General features: G+C 46.2%; 3 protein-coding genes across 17 annotated transcripts; 2 read left to right on the forward strand and 1 right to left on the reverse strand.

Annotated features, from left to right (window-relative positions):
• The first annotated feature begins 902 nt into the window (after window positions 1–902).
• On the forward strand, window positions 903–6,506 carry brap (BRCA1 associated protein). Of its 2 annotated transcripts, none has more exons than XM_052050673.1 (13): window positions 903–1,252; window positions 1,649–1,810; window positions 2,167–2,359; window positions 2,609–2,798; window positions 3,475–3,588; window positions 3,672–3,820; window positions 3,901–3,976; window positions 4,064–4,202; window positions 4,707–4,816; window positions 4,899–4,988; window positions 5,093–5,196; window positions 5,681–5,820; window positions 5,951–6,506. In XM_052050673.1, exons 1-13 carry the CDS (start codon window positions 1,174–1,176, stop codon window positions 6,187–6,189), a joined length of 1,785 nt encoding a protein of 594 aa, XP_051906633.1. In that variant the 5' UTR covers window positions 903–1,173; the 3' UTR covers window positions 6,190–6,506. The 2 variants fall into 2 exon arrangements, with proteins under 2 accessions (XP_051906633.1, XP_051906635.1); XM_052050675.1 differs by having other exon boundaries at window positions 904–1,252; window positions 2,188–2,359.
• Window positions 6,507–9,581: 3,075 nt separating this feature from the next.
• On the forward strand, window positions 9,582–13,924 carry tor4aa (torsin family 4, member Aa). 13 transcript variants are annotated; one of them, XM_052050737.1, is made up of 5 exons: window positions 9,582–9,931; window positions 10,036–10,078; window positions 11,239–11,285; window positions 11,414–11,839; window positions 12,353–13,924. In XM_052050737.1, the coding sequence occupies exons 1-5, from the start codon at window positions 9,821–9,823 to the stop codon at window positions 13,190–13,192; spliced, it is 1,467 nt and encodes a 488-aa protein (XP_051906697.1). In that variant the 5' UTR covers window positions 9,582–9,820; the 3' UTR covers window positions 13,193–13,924. The 13 variants fall into 13 exon arrangements, with proteins under 13 accessions (XP_051906697.1, XP_051906696.1, XP_051906698.1 ...); XM_052050736.1 differs by having other exon boundaries at window positions 11,239–11,284; window positions 11,410–11,839; XM_052050740.1 differs by having other exon boundaries at window positions 9,833–9,931; window positions 11,386–11,839.
• Window positions 13,925–14,107: 183 nt separating this feature from the next.
• On the reverse strand, window positions 14,108–18,252 carry zgc:56235 (Voltage-dependent anion-selective channel protein 2-like). 2 transcript variants are annotated; one of them, XM_052050865.1, is made up of 9 exons: window positions 17,930–18,252; window positions 17,450–17,520; window positions 16,575–16,624; window positions 15,925–16,077; window positions 15,792–15,844; window positions 15,493–15,714; window positions 14,993–15,143; window positions 14,837–14,894; window positions 14,108–14,661 (listed from the first exon to the last, which is right to left on the reverse strand). In XM_052050865.1, the coding sequence occupies exons 2-9, from the start codon at window positions 17,514–17,516 to the stop codon at window positions 14,570–14,572; spliced, it is 846 nt and encodes a 281-aa protein (XP_051906825.1). In that variant the 5' UTR covers window positions 17,517–17,520; window positions 17,930–18,252; the 3' UTR covers window positions 14,108–14,569. The 2 variants fall into 2 exon arrangements, with proteins under 2 accessions (XP_051906825.1, XP_051906824.1); XM_052050864.1 differs by having other exon boundaries at window positions 18,025–18,246.
• Between the last annotated feature and the right edge of the window lie 174 nt (window positions 18,253–18,426).

Consider the following 18,426-nt stretch of genomic DNA (forward strand, 5'->3'; position numbering starts at 1 on the left):
ACAATACAGGGAAAAATACACGAAACTTGTGTAAAAACCTGAAAACTATTATGTTAAAAACATAAAACCTACCTGTTTCCCAGCTCGGTGGGTGAGAGCATTTTTTTATCTCTCTCCCAAGGCAGCATGACCGATTCGTAGGAGGGTTTGAGAAAATAATTTAATATGAACATTTTTGGCATTGGATATATATATATATATATATATATATATAATTCCACTATAAATTTATAAAACTATCATTTTATTTGAGGGGTGGCCCGGTTGTCCAGTGGTTAGCGCGTTGACCTCACAGTGCAGAGGTCGTGGGTTCGATTCCGGCTCCGGCCTCCCTGTGTGGAGTTTGCATGTTCTCCCCGGGCCTGCGTGGGTTTTCTCCGGGCACTCCGGTTTCCTCCCACATTCCAAAGACATGCATGGCAGGCTGTTTGAACACTCAAAATTGTCCCTAGGTGTGAGTGTGAGCGCGAATGGTTGTTCGTCTCTGTGTGCCCTGCGATTGGCTGGCAACCAGTTCAGGGTGTCCCCCGCCTACTGCCCGAAGACAGCTGGGATAGGCTCCAGCACCCCCGCGACCCTAGTGAGGATAAAAGCGGTTCGGAAATGAATTTTATTTGAGGTTAAACAGCTCAAGTTCAACTTTAAACGTCAGTTGCATGAATATATCTTGTATTTATGTGCCATTTGACTTTGATTCTGCATTTAAAGCATTGAATTTTTTTACATTGAATCTTTCAATGGTTAAATTAAAAATGTAAATGTAATGTATATATATATTTACATTGAAGTTGTGGTTACAAAAAACGTGAGAAAATTTTTAAAATGGGGCGGGAGCAAAACTGTACTGCCATACACGTTCGAGGCGTTAGGTGGCGATAGCGTTTAAACGCCTTGTATGATCAATCAACCATCGAGAAGAAGTAGTAGTAGTAGTACCTGTAGTTAAAGGGCTTCAGAAGCTTCCTGAAGTTGAAAGTCACGGCTATGAAATATGTAGACGTGTATATACTTTATATATTTGCGTTCGAGAGTCTACGAGTCTTACTTTTATGGGCCTGACGTCAATGTGCGCTGACTGGAGTTTTGAAGGCGAATTAGGCAGCTAACATGTTCCGCTAGCTGTCCCCACTTGTTTTGCTTTTATCTGCGTGTGTCTTTCCGAGGGCTAAACACATGAGCGTGTCTCTGGTGGTCATCCGCTTGGAAATAGCCGACCAGTCTCCAGTCCCGCAAGGGTTTTGCTACTCGGCTGGTGAGTACGCATGGCCACGCCGAACGTTGTTGTTGTTAGCCGGCCGGCTAGCGAGCGAGCTAGCTAGCGAGCTGTCACTGACAACAGTCGCGACACATCACATTTATTTGCCTTTTAGTTCACGATTTACATTGTTCGCATTCATGAAAGGATTTTTGATATCCACTTAATGTTTTGGTTTTATTTTAAAAATGGTAATCCAATAGGAAAATTTAATATTTTTGATCTTGTTTTGTTGTTGTTACCACGCATGTGACCAAGTTCTCATCTATTCTTTTTGAAAACTAATACTCAAGCCCAAAAGTTTGCATACCACTGTATCAGCTGCTAACTTTAACTTTTCCTACCCACCCTTTTCTATTCTGGTCATTTGGCACGTGTTGCTTGTGCACTCAGTGGGCGACATGTCGGAGGAGCAGCTTCAGGATAAATCTTTGGGCCTGGCTCGTCTGGCCCTGAGTGGCAAATCGGAGCCGGAGAGGAGCGCCTTGTTGCATCAGCACATGGGCAGCAGATCCATGGGAGACATGGTCATCGAGACCTTTGAACCCAGCCCAGGTAACAAGTCACGACATCTTTATTGTTTTGTTTCTCTGTTTCTGATGCTCGCTTTATGTTGATGCCCTGGCACGTGGGCAAGGACAGCTGCGAATTGAACGCAGTCAAAGTACATGATGCTCACTAGAATCACCTGCCAACCTGGCTGACTCCAGGAAATCTTGCATTTTGTTTTAAAATGTTTGTTGTTGTTTTTTTTACCCAAAATGTACTTGGGTGAGCATAAACACCCTCAAAAAGAGGTGTTGCACTCACATAATTACACTAGCCAACAGCAAGCTTTGAGTCAAACGTTAGACAGTGAGGCAGGAAGTAGCATGTGGCTTCTGTCAGCTTGTTGAATTTTGCATGTATAGACCAAGACAGTGGCAGCCAAGACCAAGACAGCGGTGGCCAAGACGATCCAGGTGGTTGCGCGGAGTTCAAGCGGGCGGATGCTGCGGAGGCTCCGGACTCCCCCTCCAAGCAGCTGCCCCAACAAATCTCCTTCTTCAGCGGCAACCCGTCAGTGGAGGTCGTGCACGGGATCATGCACCTCTACAAGACCAAGTTGCGACCGCACACACAATGTCATGTTGGACAATGCGAGCATCACAATCACTAACTATTTCTTCTGTTGTTTGCCTCGTTGTCCTTTTTGTCTTCTCTTTTCTTCCTCTTCTCATTCTGTTCCTGTGTCACTCCTCATTCTTGCATTTTTTTTCTTCCATCACCACCTCCTTTTTCTCCTCTTCTCCTTATCCTCCTTCCACTCTTCCTTTGTCCTTCCCCTGTTCCTCTCCCTCCCGACCCCCGCAGCAAGATGACGTCTCTGACGGAGGATATCGAGCGCAGCGCGATGGTGTGCATCCTGACGGTTCCAGCCACCATGACCAGCCACGACCTGATGAAGCTGATGGCGCCATTCAATGACGTCATGGAGCACATGAAGATCATCCGAGACTCCACCCCCAACCAGTATATGGTGCTCATCAAGTTCAACACGCAGGTCGCCGCAGTTACACCAATGCATGGGCTTTGTGTGTGTGTGTGTGTGTGTGTGTGTGTGTGTGTGTGTGTGTGTGTGTCTGTCTGTCTGTCTGTCTGTCTGTCTGTCTCTCTCCCTCTACCTGTGTTTGTACATGTTTGTCGTGTGTGTGTGCGCGCACGCATCTGTATCAATGTGTGGGTGTGTTTCGGCCAAACTTGTTAGAACTAATGAAATAACTTAAGCTAAAATATTTTTTTAAATAAATCAAATCAGCGCCTTTTTTAAATATAATTACTTTACTTTTATAAAACTAACAAATGATAGTGAAAATGTCCTTTGGTTTATTCTTCAACAAGCTTTCCATATGTACACTTTTAAGGTTCATTTTAAATGCATTTATTTTATTATTATGGCCGTAAAAAAGAGTCAAACAGTCTTTTGGCAATTGTATTTCACTTTTCCTTATTATCCAATACCGAGTGAACTGTTTTTTGTTTGTTTTAGCATGCACTTGGTAAATAGTCCGTATAACAATAAAAATCTAAAACTAAGAAAAAGTAAACAAAAATGAAGCACAACTTAAAAATCCGCTCTAAAAATAAAATCTAAATCAGCTGAATTTAAAAGAATAACAAACCTCAGACGAAAACCCAACTACAATGAAAATTCCCAAACGGTTCTAACCCTGGCTCAGGCGGATGCCGACAGCTTCTACGCGACGTGTAATGGCCGCCAGTTCAACTCCATTGAGGAGGCAGTGTGTCAGCTGGTCTACGTGGAGCGCGCCGAGGTCATCAAGTCAGAGGAGGTGAGTGACGGGCGGCGGGAAGCGTCACTTCCAATCATACCTGCTGACAGGCCGCCGCCATCTTCTTCTTGTGCTTTCTCCAGGGTGCCAGTTTGCCCGTGATGGAGCTGACGGAACTTCCCAAATGCACCGTGTGTCTGGAGCGCATGGACGAGTCGGTCAACGGCATCCTCACCACACTGTGTAACCACAGCTTCCACAGTCAGTGTCTACAACGATGGGAGGATGCATCGTAAGAGGCTAAACGTTTGCTTTAAATATGGCTCACTATGACACATGTTGCTGTACCGGTTCACGATTCTCTGCGCGCAGGTGTCCGGTGTGTCGCTACTGTCAAACCCCCGAGCCGGTGGAAGAAAACAAATGCTTTGAGTGCGGCGTGCAGGAGGTCAGGCCGATGATTCGTCTGCGCCTCTTCATCCTTGCCGTGCCTTTCGTTAACCTTTGACCCGTTGGCTTTGCCTCACCCCGACAGAACCTGTGGATCTGCCTGATCTGCGGCCACATCGGGTGCGGTCGCTACGTCAGCCGTCACGCCTACAGGCACTTTGAAGAGACGCAGCACACTTACGCCATGCAGCTCACCAACCACCGCGTCTGGGACTACGCCGGAGGTACCGACACATGTTCAGTGACACCTTAACTCACGTCCCTTCTACCTCCGATGAATTTTAAATATTAAAAACACTCAGCGGGTGTTGTGGTCAATCACATTCAAATTCGACTTTTTTTAAATTTATTGAGCACTTGCATGCAAGATGCTGGACATCAAGTAAAAATCTGAAATAAACAGTTAAAATAATCAATGAAAAACACAAAACACCAAAACAATGCAGAGTGAAAAGCCAAAGAACAAAAATGTTCCGAAAACAAAAATGGAGAAAACCAAATCTAACTGAAAATACATCTTGGTTTTATAAAACTTAGCTGTAACTATAGTGAAAATGTCCATAAATGTATTTATTTGGTGTTACAGTTCGGCCTTACATAAACGGGACGAGAATTGTAGTTTACTTTATGACACAATACTTAGTGACCATAGCGCACCCACATCTGCTCCACGCTAGCTGTGGAGCGCACCTTTAATGCTCGCATGTTGGTAACACGCCTCCCGTCAGACAATTACGTCCACCGTCTCGTGGCGAGCAAGACGGACGGCAAGATGGTTCAGTACGAGTGTGAAGGGGACACCTGCCATGCCGAGAAAATCGACGCCCTGCAGCTGGAGGTACCGTAAGGCTACTCCTCTTGACGCCGTACACGGGAAAAGGTAGGCGCGGCGCACCACGCTGTCCTTTTCTCGCTCGCAGTACTCGTACCTGCTGACCAGCCAACTGGAATCGCAGCGAGTCTACTGGGAGAACAAGATTGTTCATCTGGAGAAGGAGACTGCACAGGAGGTGATTGGGGGGGTCACTCCCATGTTCAAATATGTTTGGATTTGTGTGTTGTTGTATTTTTGTCCAGGCATTAATGTGCGCGTGCTTGTGTGTGTGAGAGACAGATCAATAACATGAAGGCAAAGTTCAAGGAGACTCTGGAGCGCTGCGACAACCTGGAACGCCGACTGGGAGAAATCAGCAAAGACAAGCAAAGCACGGAGAAAAAGTAAGGTCTGACCTTACCCAAAGCACCCTGCCCATAAATGTCACATTTTTCATGTAAAGGTCGTTCATAATCGTCAAAAAGGTGGCGTTTAAAAGCGTATTTGCACTTTCATCGGAATTTGTAGTGAGAAATCAATCACACGGTTTCAGGCATTCCTCAGTGCTGTTTTCCTCCAGTCCAGCAGAGGGAGATGGAGAACAACAAAAATGTCTTGGCATTTCTTTCATTATGTCAAAATCATGTTTGTCCGGTCCTCTTTTGCGATTGCACAGTTACGTAATCGTCATGTTCATTTTAGACCCCACGAGGCCGCTTCCGACACTTCCTGGTCGCTAACGGCTTCCCAGCAGCCACCGTCCAACCAGCTTAGGCAATGAAGGCGTGCTGGCACCACATGCCGCTCACGCTTTGATTTGCATGTTGACAAAGACGGGCCAAAGAAAAGCATGATGATGATGATTTTGAAATATTCCTTGTCGTGTAGGTGCACGCAGCTGAGCGGGCGTGTGATGAAACTCAGCCAGGAGCTGAAGGAGGAGCAGGAGATGAACAAATGCCTGCGGGCCAATCAGACTCAGCTTCAGACCCGACTAGCCGACGAGGAGCGCAGAGCCAAAGAGAGCGGTGATGACGTCGCACACACACCCTCATTGACAACAATAACGAAGAGATCAATATATCAAAGCGATCAATTGTCTATCCATTCTTTGCAAACGCGCACGTGTTGTTGAAGTGTTTTTGCCGTCGTGTTCAGGCGAGCAGAAGGACCAGGCCATGGCGGAGCTTCAGGAACAGCTGCGTGACGTCATGTTCTATCTGGAGACGCAGCAGCACATCCAGCATCTTCCCGACGAGGCGCGCAACGAAATCCAGGAAGGCCAAATCAACATTGCGGCGGGACCGGCGACCGACGACGACGACAACAGCGGCGGGACCGGCGACCTCATCGCCGCCATCAGAGCAAGGAGGGGCCGTGGCAGGAAGAGGAAGTAGAACCGTTTGAAGACTTTTGAAACGCTGTAGCATCAAGCATGTAAATATCTGTTCCAAATCTATTTATGAGGCTTTTGCCTCTTTGACGCAGAGACGCAGGATCCTGCTTTTCCTCTTCCGTGCCTTTCACGCAGCCATGCTGTCTCGACTGCTTTCACACGGCAAAGCCACGCTGCCCTTTGAAATGACATGAATCCGTTCAAGCACCCCGCAAAAAGACACCACAACATTTTTTGCTACATGTTGTGAGTCAAGACAAATAGCACTGTATTGTGTAACAACATATTCGAACTGAATAAAAAGATGATGTCAATTAATTCAGCGTAATTACTGTCCACTGGGACAAGCCGATGAATCGAATTTTGTTTGTGAGCACAAAATTGGCCTCAGCGATGAAATTGACCTGATCTTCGGTGATATTTACTGTTCACACGTGCCCTTTGCTCCATATTTAATCACCGGCTACCTCAAGCAGTAATCAGCCAACCAGTAGGGGGCGAATGGATGCTCAAGGCTTCATTCAGCTGCTTAAACAACAAGCGAGCGCACCCTGCACCGGGAACCTCAAGTTCTTTGGCAGACCAAAATAGGCAAAAATAATGATCAATTTTTCCAAAGTACCATATTTTCCGCACTATGAGGCGCACCTAAAAGCATTCAATTTTCTCAAAAGCAGACTGCGCGCTTTATAGTCCGATGCGCGCGCCTTATCAATATTCCGATTTCTTGGACGTAGTATTTTAAATGTTCTCGAAAGCGCTTCGTTACAGCTGCAGCGGTTGTGAAAGCTCTTTATAACTAAAGCTGGACTGTATTATATTGTATTCCTTTATCATAGCTTCATCTAGTGGATGCATAATGCAACCGCAGCCACTATTGTTGCTTCTATGTGCCTCAACCGTTTTAAAATAGGCCATTATACTCCGAAGCGCCTTATAGTGCGGAAATTATGGTCAAAGCAAATGTTTTCGAAAAATAAACCCACTGGATGATCATGTCATGGAGGACTATAGAAATAAGAGAATGTATACTGTTGAGAAGCTGAAATTCTGAAGATTTGGACAATTTTTTAATTTAAAAAAAGGTATCGACACGATTGCTCGATTTTGCAAAATTATATATATATTTTTTCTAAAATGTATTAATTGTTCTCGCAAAGAAAATGGATGGATGGATTAATTGTTGGATAATGGTTGAACCGTTACTATGTTACATATGATACAATTCCATATAGTGAGTGACGTGAGGAGCCGGAGTCAAGTTTGCCCCCTTAGCTCGTGTGTGAACCTCTGGCGGTCACTCATGATCTACAGCAGCTCCCTGAGTATTCTCGTTTTCTATTTGGCTATTTGACTGTTCTCCAAAAGCATGACGGAAGAGCACAAGTTTCTGCACATAAGTCAACGTACCGCCGAAATCGGATGACATCAGCATCTACTGTTTTGTTTCCTGTTGGCATCAACGGCCATTTTGGGTTGCCGCCTTTCAAACAGAGCAGGAAGGAAAATGGCGGCTTTTTCAGGCAGGACGAAATGCGCCGCGGATTTGAAGCGAATAGACAAGTTGGGATGCTTTGATTTGGTTTAGAAGACAAATTGTGAGGTCTTGACGTCCTTCATCGTGTTTACAGGCTCAAGTGTTTGCTGTTTAAACAAACCCGAACCTTGTCCAGCCTCCGCGGATGGATGACAGGTCCTTGTTTTCGTAAACACCGGACGCCCAAAAATAAACAAACAGGAAATAGGCAGTGCATTCATCCTTTCATCAGAGGGAAGAGAAACAAATGAGTTTAATCTTGCCCTAAAATGTCATCGTCAAAGTAATAATTTCATGAAAAGAAAATACATTTTTAAATATAGAAAGTTCAATCATGCCATTAAAATGCCAAAGTACTTACGTTCCTAACTTTCTTCGTATTTTTAGGAGCAGAATTTTGTAATATTCGTAAATTTGGAGATCGTGATGATGGAATTAAAATGCCAAGTGACAGTCAAGTAATGTCATTAGTTTAAAATTGCCATTAAATGTCTCCTTGGGAGCTTAAAGAATGTGCTTAATGAAGTTGAAATTTTGTTTTCATAAGAGATTAATTGTGCCAGGCAAAATGTCAAAAGTTGTTACATTTCAAATACTCTTTGTTGTTCAACTTCGAGAGTTTATTAATACCATTCAAATGTAAAAGAGTTTAAATTATTATATGCTCTCATTTTGACAGTTTACCGTGAAAATACTTTTGTCAAAGAATTTAACACTTTACTTCGACCGTATCCCATAATGACATTAAAATGTCTTAGTTGAGTGTCAAGTTTAATGGGGAACCTTAAAATGGGGCTCAGTTTTCCAGTAGATCAATTTAGCTTTTGATAAGGCCATTAAAAATGTACTTTTGATTTCACAACTATGCAAATGTTTGTCTGCCTGTCTAATAAATAACTTGCACAGATGTTGCTTTTGAGATGAACTACATTACTGCATGAGGCGTATCCTCTTTTGGCACTCTTACAACTTTTCGTGGTGCGCATGCAAATGTTCTCCAGCTTCACATTTACATCTCTCATTCACGGCGGAGCTTGTTAACAAAAAAAAAAAACACAAAAGAACGTGTACGTATGTAAGCCGTGTGAAGCACGTCGCGATCGATATGTATTCAGAAAAATGCCCAAAACAAATCGAATCAGCCTTCTTACCAGAGAAACTGATGATCAAACATATTCGCATGTGTGGCAGATTGTCCTCGAATGGGACAAGCTCTCACGAAGCAACCAATCAAAGGTGCTGATGTCATCGAGGGTCAGCCCTTCGGCCCCTGTCAGGGCGAATTGAAATCTGATTGGTTAGGAAAAAAGTCCCGCTGAAATGAGTGGAAATGCTTTCAATCTGTTCCAGCCTTTCCTGCATACTAGAACATTGCGACGATTTGGTTCCATCTGGTTTGTGTGATCTGGCCACAAGGGGGCAGTATAGTGTGGATCGTGCAGGCACAAACAGGTTTACTCATGTGACTCTAAGTCACAGTAACGTTAGTCATTCTTTGCAGATGATAAAGAATATATGCCCAGAATTATTGGTGCATATGTTATAGTTCGTCTATAGATGTTGCTCCACCATTTTGTACTCAAATATCTGTTTGCTTAACGATGTCATCAATGCTAGTTTGGTTGGCCTGCCTATGTTGTTTCCCATGATGTTAGCATTACGCTATCAGACTTGTATGTCAAACTGCTGCTTGTTGTAAACTGAGTTGCATATTAAGAAGGGAAAAAAAACAGTCATGTCACTCATATCCTAAGGCACCGGTGTTGTTAGAAACGTTGCATGGGCCAGGAGCAAAGATTGGCCAGGTAAATGCTGTAATTTGATTGGACAACCCCCCCCCCCCCCCAAAAAAAAAACATCCACAAACACAGACTGAAAGCAGCGCAGCCAAGACAAATGCTAAAATAAGTGCAATAGATTGGTAGAAATAAATTCATACATTTTTAGAGACCAAATTTCAAATGTAGGACATAACATAGTTCAGTGCTTGGAATAGCAGTGTTGATTTTTTTTGGGGGGGGGGGCGCTGGCTGCGTTTTCCATTCGGTTGAACAAAAGGAGGAAGTGTTGCAATGTGCTGTCATATGAGAGCAGGATGAAGGAGGCGGAGCCGGCAACAGGTCGCTCTCACAAAGTTGGCCGGTGCACACAATGGAGTTTAGTATTGCAGAAGTTTAGGATTGCGAGCACGTTGAACACATCAGTGGTGAGTCCTGTTTTTTTTTTTTTTGAGAGGGGGAATGGCACGTTCTGGAGGCGTGTTGATGGTGTGAAAGTTTGGTGAAGGTGTGTGTGAGTGTGAGGAGTAAGGAAGGAGAGCCGGGAGACGTTTGGAATGCGGCCGCCTCATCAGGTTTGTGCTTGCGGCAACCTGAAAACGACGTGATCTCATGGCTTGAATTTCTCATGCACAACGTCTTGATTGTTCTCATCAATTTTGTCTTCAGTCACTCATGGACCGGAGTCTCATATACTCTCACTTCAGTTTGTCATCGTCTGGATTTCTTCACTTCACTTCATACACTTTGGTCTCAGTTCTTTTTTTTTTTTTTTGTCTTTAATATCTCAGTGTCTCATGCAACGCGTCTTGACTTTTTGCATGCACTTTTGTTTTCCATATATTTGATCTCATTTCCTCGTCCGACTCTCATGCGCTGTGTCAGGAGTCTCTCCTAGCCTGGGGTGGTTCTCACGTTTCAGCTCCCTTCGTCTTTCACATCTCCTACAGCTCAATATCTCATCTGAGTGTTTCTTGGTCTGTAGTCTCCGTATTTCATTTTTAGCTCGACTTCTGATTTCATTTACTGCTGCGTGAATTTCGCATCACGTCTCGTGGTGTTTTTCCTCCCTAGCCGTGTTAGTGTTTACTTGACACTGAAGCTTCCATGAGAAAGTTTATCAGGCATTTCTCTCACTCCCCCCTGCACAAAAAAATGATATGAGACAAATGGCAGTATTAAAACCCACATTTCTTTTTCTTACACAATGAACACAAGCCATCTGTGCAAAAGTGTTTTCCAAGGAGCTCCACCTGTTTCTTGCATTTTCCAGACCCAGTCCAAAGTGAAGACTTTAAAAAAAAAAAGACAGTTTTAACTGCTTTTTAAGATTTAAACAAAGTCGTAAAAATGGTCTAAACATTGTCACACTTGATTTGTAAATTGTGTAACTTTTGATTCAAACAGAAGCACCGACAGGCCAGATGCCAGGAATGCTGTGTGTGCGTGTGCGTGCGCGTGCGTGCGCGCGTGCCACAGCAGGAAGTGGCCGGTGTCATCATGGCAGAGAGGCCCAAAGTGTGTGTGTGTGTGTGTGTGTGTGCGTGTGTGTGTGTGTGTCAGTCACGCTGCAGGAAGTGGCCAGTGTCATCATAGGAGAGAGGCCAAAAAAATATTTTTGGTGTGTGTATATATCCTGTTTAACCCTTTGGGTGCAATGTGTGTTGTAGTAACATACAACAGGGCACACAATGCCAGAAAAATGTCATTGATTTACAGGATCCGTGATTGGCAGGTTTACTGGGTCACCGGAAGTTCATATCTCCCGACGGCCAATCAGAGGTGAGTTTACTCATGTTGGCTACGCCCCCTTCTGAGCAGAGAATAAAATTCCCTAATTGTGATTATTCTTGTCATCGGGATTTTGGACTTGTCTCGCCAGTATGAATAATTTCAGAATTCTGCGGCAGATGACGGATCAGGACTGCAGCTCGTCCACCTCCCACACGGAGGACGACGAGGAGCTGGAGGAGGTGGAGGAGGACGACAAGAGCAAGGCCAGGACGGCCCCGCCGGTGGCCGTCAGCCTCTCGGGCGCGTCGTCCACGCTACGCGCCGTCATCCGCATCAAGCACAAGTACCAGGCCCTGAAGAAACGGCGCCAGGAGATGGCGCTGGCCGCGGCGGCCCTCCCGGGGGCCCCGGCCCGCACCAGCCCCAAAATCTTCACTTTCGACGGCGACCCTGCACTGGCGTTCTGCTCGCCGCCCAGGAAGAAGAGGAAGAGAAAGAGGAGGGTGCTGTACCCCAACAGGAGACGCCGGAAAGCCCCCGGACAGGGGCACAGTCCGACAGAGTTTTGTCTCTACCTCCTCAGCGCCATACTCTTCGTACAGGTGAGCAACACCGTCTTCAAACCATACTAACTACAAACACTTGTCAGTATTGGCTTTCTTGCTAAGTGCCATACTCATTGGACAGGTAAGCGCTCAAGCACTTTTCAAAACACACTCGCTACACTGAGTAGACTACATCACACACTCGCCAAACTATTTACAAAGCCCACTACGACACACAGTCCATTAACTACAAAACGGCTACGCTAACCGCAAACACACTCGCTACTCCAATTGCAAAACAGATTTAGTACACTCAACACAAAACTCACTCACTACACAAACTATAAAAGACACTCATTAGACTTACTACAAAACACACCGACTACAATAACTGCAACATTCACGACACTTATTACAAATACGGCCGTTATTTGCTTTGTATGCAACGGTAGCATCCTCTCCGTACAGGGTCAACACACGCACTACACGGACTTCAAAATCCATTTTCAATATTGTCTTTACCAGCCGTCATACAAATAATCACGCATAAAGTAACTTGTTGCGCGTCAGGTGTACAACGCCATCGAGAACCTGGATGACCACGTGATTCGCTATGACCTGGAGGGTCTGGAGAAGACTCTGCGCAGGGAAGTGTTTGGCCAGCTGGGGGCGGTGGAGACACTCATGTGGCACCTGAAGGACTTCCTATCCACGTACGTGCACAATAGGCCCCTGGTGGTGTCTCTGCACGGCCCCAGCGGGGTGGGCAAAAGCCACCTGGGGCGCCTCCTGGCGGGACACTTCCGCTCGGTGGTGGGCGAGCCCCTGGTGCTTCAGTACTTCATGCTGCACCACTGCCGCCCGGAGGCCGACGCCCCGCACTGCGCCGAGCAACTGGTCTCGCTGGTCTCCGAGGCGGTGGAGCTTGGCGAGCACGAGGAGAAAATCCCGCTCTTCGTGTTGGACGAGGCCGAGCACATGCACGGCGAGATCCTCGACGCCCTGCTGGGCCTGCTGGGGTCGGGCCAGCCCAACCAGTTCCTCAATGCCATCTACGTGATCCTCAGCAACCTGGGACACGAGCACATCACCAAGCACCTGCTGCACAACGTCTCCAATCACGACGGCCAACACAGGCAGCTGGCGCAGGACTTGACGCCTGTGCTGCGGCGCTACCTGGAGGGTCGCCACCCACTCTGGGCCGAGGTGACCATCGTGCCCCTGGGCCTACTCGAGAGAAGTCACGTGATGGAATGTTTTATGGACGAAATGAGCCGAGAGGGATTCTACCCCAACCGCGCCCACATGGAGCGGCTGGCAGCGGAGATCCAGTACTATCCCGCTGTAGGGGGGAGGGAGTATTCTGTCACCGGATGCAAGCAGGTGGTGGCGAAGGTCAATTTGCTGTAAGGGAGCAGGACGAAATGGGGTACGAGAAGACATGACTGGGAAGGACATAGCGGCACACAAGATGACGTCACAAGACAGGACAGAATGGGATAAGACTGGAAGGGGACTGGTCAGGATCAGATGGGGTTAAGGTACAGAAATTAGAAGGATAGAATAGAACAGGATGGGACAGCGGGACTGGCAGGATGGGGCATGACTGGAAGGTGCCTATAGAGGACCAATTGGGGCAGGAAGGGATGTGTCAGTGCAGGACAGGACGGGTTAAGATGGAACAGGACAGAGCACAACGGGGTGGAACAGGGCTGAATTGGGCATGACAGGATGGGAGAGGACAAAGCAGACAGGACATTACAATTAAGGAAGAATGGTACAGAGCTCAGTGGGGACAGTATTGGAGAGGAAAAGGAATTCCAAGACTCAGAAAGTACAGATAATGACAGAGCAGGACAGTATGAAGCGAGACAAGGGAGGACGAGGCTGTGCGTAAATGGGACAGGATGGGAGACGGTAGAGCAAGATAGGACGGAACAGAGCCGCTTGTTCTTTGTCGGTTCATTGCAAACAACTGAAGTCAGCTTCAAGCGTCATGTATCAGAATTTTCTGAAATATCAAAATGTTTGAGGAGGACACAAGCTTCCTATTGTCATTAATCGTTGTGACTCAAAATCAAAGTGAAGGACAACCAGGAAGTTAATTAAATGACGCTTTCCCGTGAGGAGGCTACAACGGTATGCTACGTTTCTAATTTTCTTACATTGGCAGCCAAAAAAGTGACACATTAGAAATTCCTTTTGTGCGCATTAAACCTGTTTTAAAGGACCTGCTTATGTGCTCAAGTGTTGTAAAATGATTGCCATATGTAAACGTTCAAGTGTAGGACATTTAAAAAAAAAAAAAACAACACAAAGAAGCCCTTCCGCTTTAAATATGTTTAATAAGATAATTGCCCTAGTTGACATGGAAAAATGAGGTCTAAGTGACAATGATGACAACACACCAAAAAAAAAAATTGAGCGCTTTGAGGGGCCACAAAGACCGTGGAAAGTGTTTTTGTAGAACGTCGACGTCTATCTGGTAGAAAAGCAATCTTTGCTAAATCGTAATCATAACAAGCAAAAGATTCGACCGCCTTGTTTTCACTTAGTGGCGACACTTTGTCCTACAGCCGGTCATCATGGCAACCCTCCACAGGAAGTGACCTCACACACACACACAGTCAGTCAAAGTCCTCAGTGAGGAGAAAGCAGCACCACAACACACACAACAACAGTCGTTATCATCATCATCTCCACAGTCAACATGCTCGCGTGTGATTGGTGGGTTGTGGGAGGGGGAGGGGCTACATGATGGTGCTCATTTCTTATTCTTTTCTTCCTCTACGCCTCCAGCTCAAAACCCATGCCCACCTTGTGACCTCCGGCATTGAAGTTCTTTCCGTCAATGAGCGCCGACAGCGTGACCTTGACGCCTGCGAGGGGCAGAGGGACGGTGTTAGCCCACAAGCTAGGCTAACACATTTTGGCGCTGGTGACACGACCAAGTTCAAGTAGGCTCATGGTCTTGTATTTGTTTTTTTAAAAAACTGGGCAAGGGTGTGTAGACTTTTATTATCCATCCATCTGTGTTTGTGTTAATGTACTGACCTGGTCGGAGGCTCTGAGTGTATCCAACTCCGATGAGACTTGCGTTGTTGACTTTGGCCTGTGTGATGGGGGGGGCGGGGGTCACAACTACATGCTTAGAAAAGCAGCAACGGGATCCGTTTGTATGCGCGTGTTGCACACTCGGCGTCAACTTACGGACACAGAAGTGTCGCCGTCAACTTTGTACTTGGCGGCAATGCCGAAGCGAGTGTTGTTGCTGCCGGAGGTCCAGGCCAAAGTGACGGCCGTTTCCAGCGAGTCGTTGACTTTCTGGTAAATGGAGCCGCCGAACTCTGTGCCGTCGTTACTGAAACAAAAACGACAAAAGACGTGTCTCTGTCTCACTCTGATGTTATGTGCTAAGATGACGCGCTATGCTAACCAATGACACGCGGCTCTGACTTCATGCCTTTAGCATGTTACTCGTCATGCCGTGACTTCGTGTCGTGATGATGTCACTTTGTCGCGTAGAGCTACCACACTAGATCACGTCATGCTGTGATGTCATGCTTTTGTGCTCTGACATCACTATCTCAATGTGATGTTGCAATTACGTGCCGTGTTAAGCTATGTTTTGATGTCCCTCTGATGTCATGCAGTGACATCAAACAATGATATGGTCACGCGGTGATGAGGTTGTTTGTCAGCTCACTCACACGTTGGTGTGCAGCTGGAAATCTCCGGCCTTGTAGCCCAGCGAAAAATTGTTCTGAGCCAGTTTGGACTTGGCCGTGTCGAAGGCCATCTGGTAGCCTGCCAGCCATCCCTCGTAGCCCAGCACAGCTGCGGCGTGGACCACTGGGCCCTCGAAGTCTACATCGCAGCCTAGGTTGACGTAGTCGCGTTTATAGCCCGTCTTCAGCTTGCCGCTCTTCTTCCTGGAATAGAAAAGCACGCCTGCTTTTCAACACGGCAGCACCACGGGCAGAACAAAACAAAGCTGACGTGCTCTCACCCAGTGTTCGGAACAAAAGACGTGTCCAACGCCACCTTCAGGCCTTGAGTCAACTGCCGGCAAACGTAAGTATGGCGACACTTTTATCAAAGCACACACGCGAGCGCGTCCGCAGACATCCGGCGGTACGAACCTGGTCCTCCAGCGTGACCTCGGTAGCCAGCGTGTTGTCGGTGTTCCACTTCTGGTTGACGCTCAGGCCCAACTCCTTCATCTTGTATTTAGTCTCCAGGCTTCCCGACGCTTTGCCCGAATCCGTGTTACTCGATCCGGACGTGTTGAATTCCTGCGCGCATATACGGAAAATAAAGCTATCGCACTATTTTAGACATCACTAACGCTGTTAAGCAAATTTGCTGTGACAATACTGCGTCACACAATTGTGATAGGATATGGGGGGGGAAAAAAGAAAATTTAGTTCTTCAGAGCGAGGCGTCTAGTAAGCTGGAGAACAGAATGTGAGGAAAAACAACAAAAAGCGGAATCGACGCTCAGATGAAGACAAGCGGCGATGATGGAAAAAAAAAGGAAAAACAAGATGAAATGAATCAAATGGTACGAAGATGACGGTGATGATGACGGTCTCGGGGGCTGGCTTACCATCTACGTCACAGGGTCCGTTGAGGAGGGGGCGGAGTCAAGGAGAGGATTGGGGAGATCAAAGGGTATAGGGACAGAGAGCAGATAGTCCCTCAGACACTTGATATCATGCATGTTGGTGGGCGGAGTACTTTTGTTAGGAGGCATCTGGAGAAAAACAAAGAAGTAGGAGGAGACGCTCACCACGCCACTTTGGGATTTGGTCTTCAGGTCCAGTTTCACCAATCCAAAGCCTGCAAGAAGGGTCAATGATCACCGAGGGGCAGGGGAGCATTTAATGACTTGGAAGTCGTTAGCAGTTAGCTTAACATATGTGCTAATGTTGACCGAGTTGGTACAGGATGTTTTTCAATTCGTTTTTGGTGCAGGTTTGTTAACTTTTAGTCTTTTTTTGTTGAATTTGTATTAGTTTTAGTGTTAGAATTAGTTTTTTTAGTGTAAGATTAAGAAAAATGAGTTTCACTAAAGGTTATTTTAATATTTTCAGGTAATTTTTTTTTTAAGCATTGTGAGCTTCATACGGTTGGCGCAGGTATTATACCGACATAATCGCCTTAGCAGTAACAATATAACATGTTGACATGGTCATTCGAGTTAGTTGGGAGTAAAATTGTACCAGCAAGTTGAGTTAATAGTAACAACGCGTGAGTTTGATATGGTCAGCGGCGATATCGGGACTTCAGAATCAGAATCGTCTTTATTGGCCAAGTACGTAGAACACACAAGGAATTTGTCTGCGGTATAACACGCTGCATTAGTATCATCGTAAACAACAAAATCATTGAACTATTTTAGAGTGACCAGTAGCAGTATTTGTAGTACAAGAAGACTTCCAATGTGTAGTAACATTGACATAGTCAGATGTAACCTAGTAGGAACAGTGTTTCACATTGACGTAGTCAGTAGCATTAGTCGGGAGTAGCAATGCTGACTTGGTCGGGATGTCGAGTGACAAATGCCAGTGTAAGTATTGAGTTGAAGCCAGTTGACTTCTTTGCTATCCTGTACACTGCAACGGCTGGCTCAAACAACTCAAGGCCAAAATTGCGCCGACTCACCGTAGCCTTTGCTGAATATGTCCTTGGCAGCTTTGCCCAGGTCTGCGTAGGAAGGAGGCACAGCCATGATGCTGCAACGCAAAAGACCACAAACATATCTTTAACAACGCACAATCTTATCGCTGTGCAATGCGTGATATGGAGGCAAATGAAAAAAAAAGGATTCCGCGCAAATCCCGGTGTGTGTAATGCAGTTTGAACAAATGGTCGATGCAGCATCTTTACTGATGGACAAAGGACACAAAGGGACAAAAGGTTTGTGGGGGTGACAGCTGGGCTCCACCAAACAAGCTAGCCCACCAACGAGCCTCCGTTTGCTGATGTCAAATCACAACCTGCAGGCCGCAATGAGATCCCTGGTGAAGTTGAAGAGAGGCGTATAAAAGACGGGATTAAACGATGCATGCCAGGCTCGCCATCATTACATAATGCCAGCTAACGTCAGCTCAATCTCCTTTAGGCGCTAGTCGAGGGGCTAACCTTGAACAGAAACGCGATCAAAGTGAGGTTAAATGTCCAGCGTGTGAGAGCGGGCGACAAGAAGACACCAAAGGGTCCGCGTGGATGCTGCTCACCGATCCAAAAGGGCGTCAACGAAACCGGCGTGGTCCTCGTGGTGGCGTTGGGATGCTGAGCAGATTGACAGCTAGCTACTTTCGACGCTGTCACTAGACGCAAGGACTGGGGGCACTGAAAAGGAGACCCACTGCACATGCGCCACGGCGATGACCAATTCATTCCAAAGAGCAACTACATGGCCAAGAGCAAACCACCGCCATTTAGGGAAACACGTCACCAAAATAATGGCCAAATAGCTTTGGAAGACAAAGGAGAAATATTCTCGATCCCAAACAGGCTTGGAAATGATTTGAAATACAGTAATTTATATTAAAAGAGAGATTAAGATAAGATGTCCTTAATTTTTTTTATTTATTTGTCCCACACTGGGGAAATTTGCAGTCTACAGCAGCAAATCT

This window comes from Hippocampus zosterae, chromosome 18, assembly GCF_025434085.1.
Source record: "Hippocampus zosterae strain Florida chromosome 18, ASM2543408v3, whole genome shotgun sequence".
In the NCBI taxonomy this organism is placed as follows: Eukaryota; Metazoa; Chordata; class Actinopteri; order Syngnathiformes; family Syngnathidae; genus Hippocampus; species Hippocampus zosterae.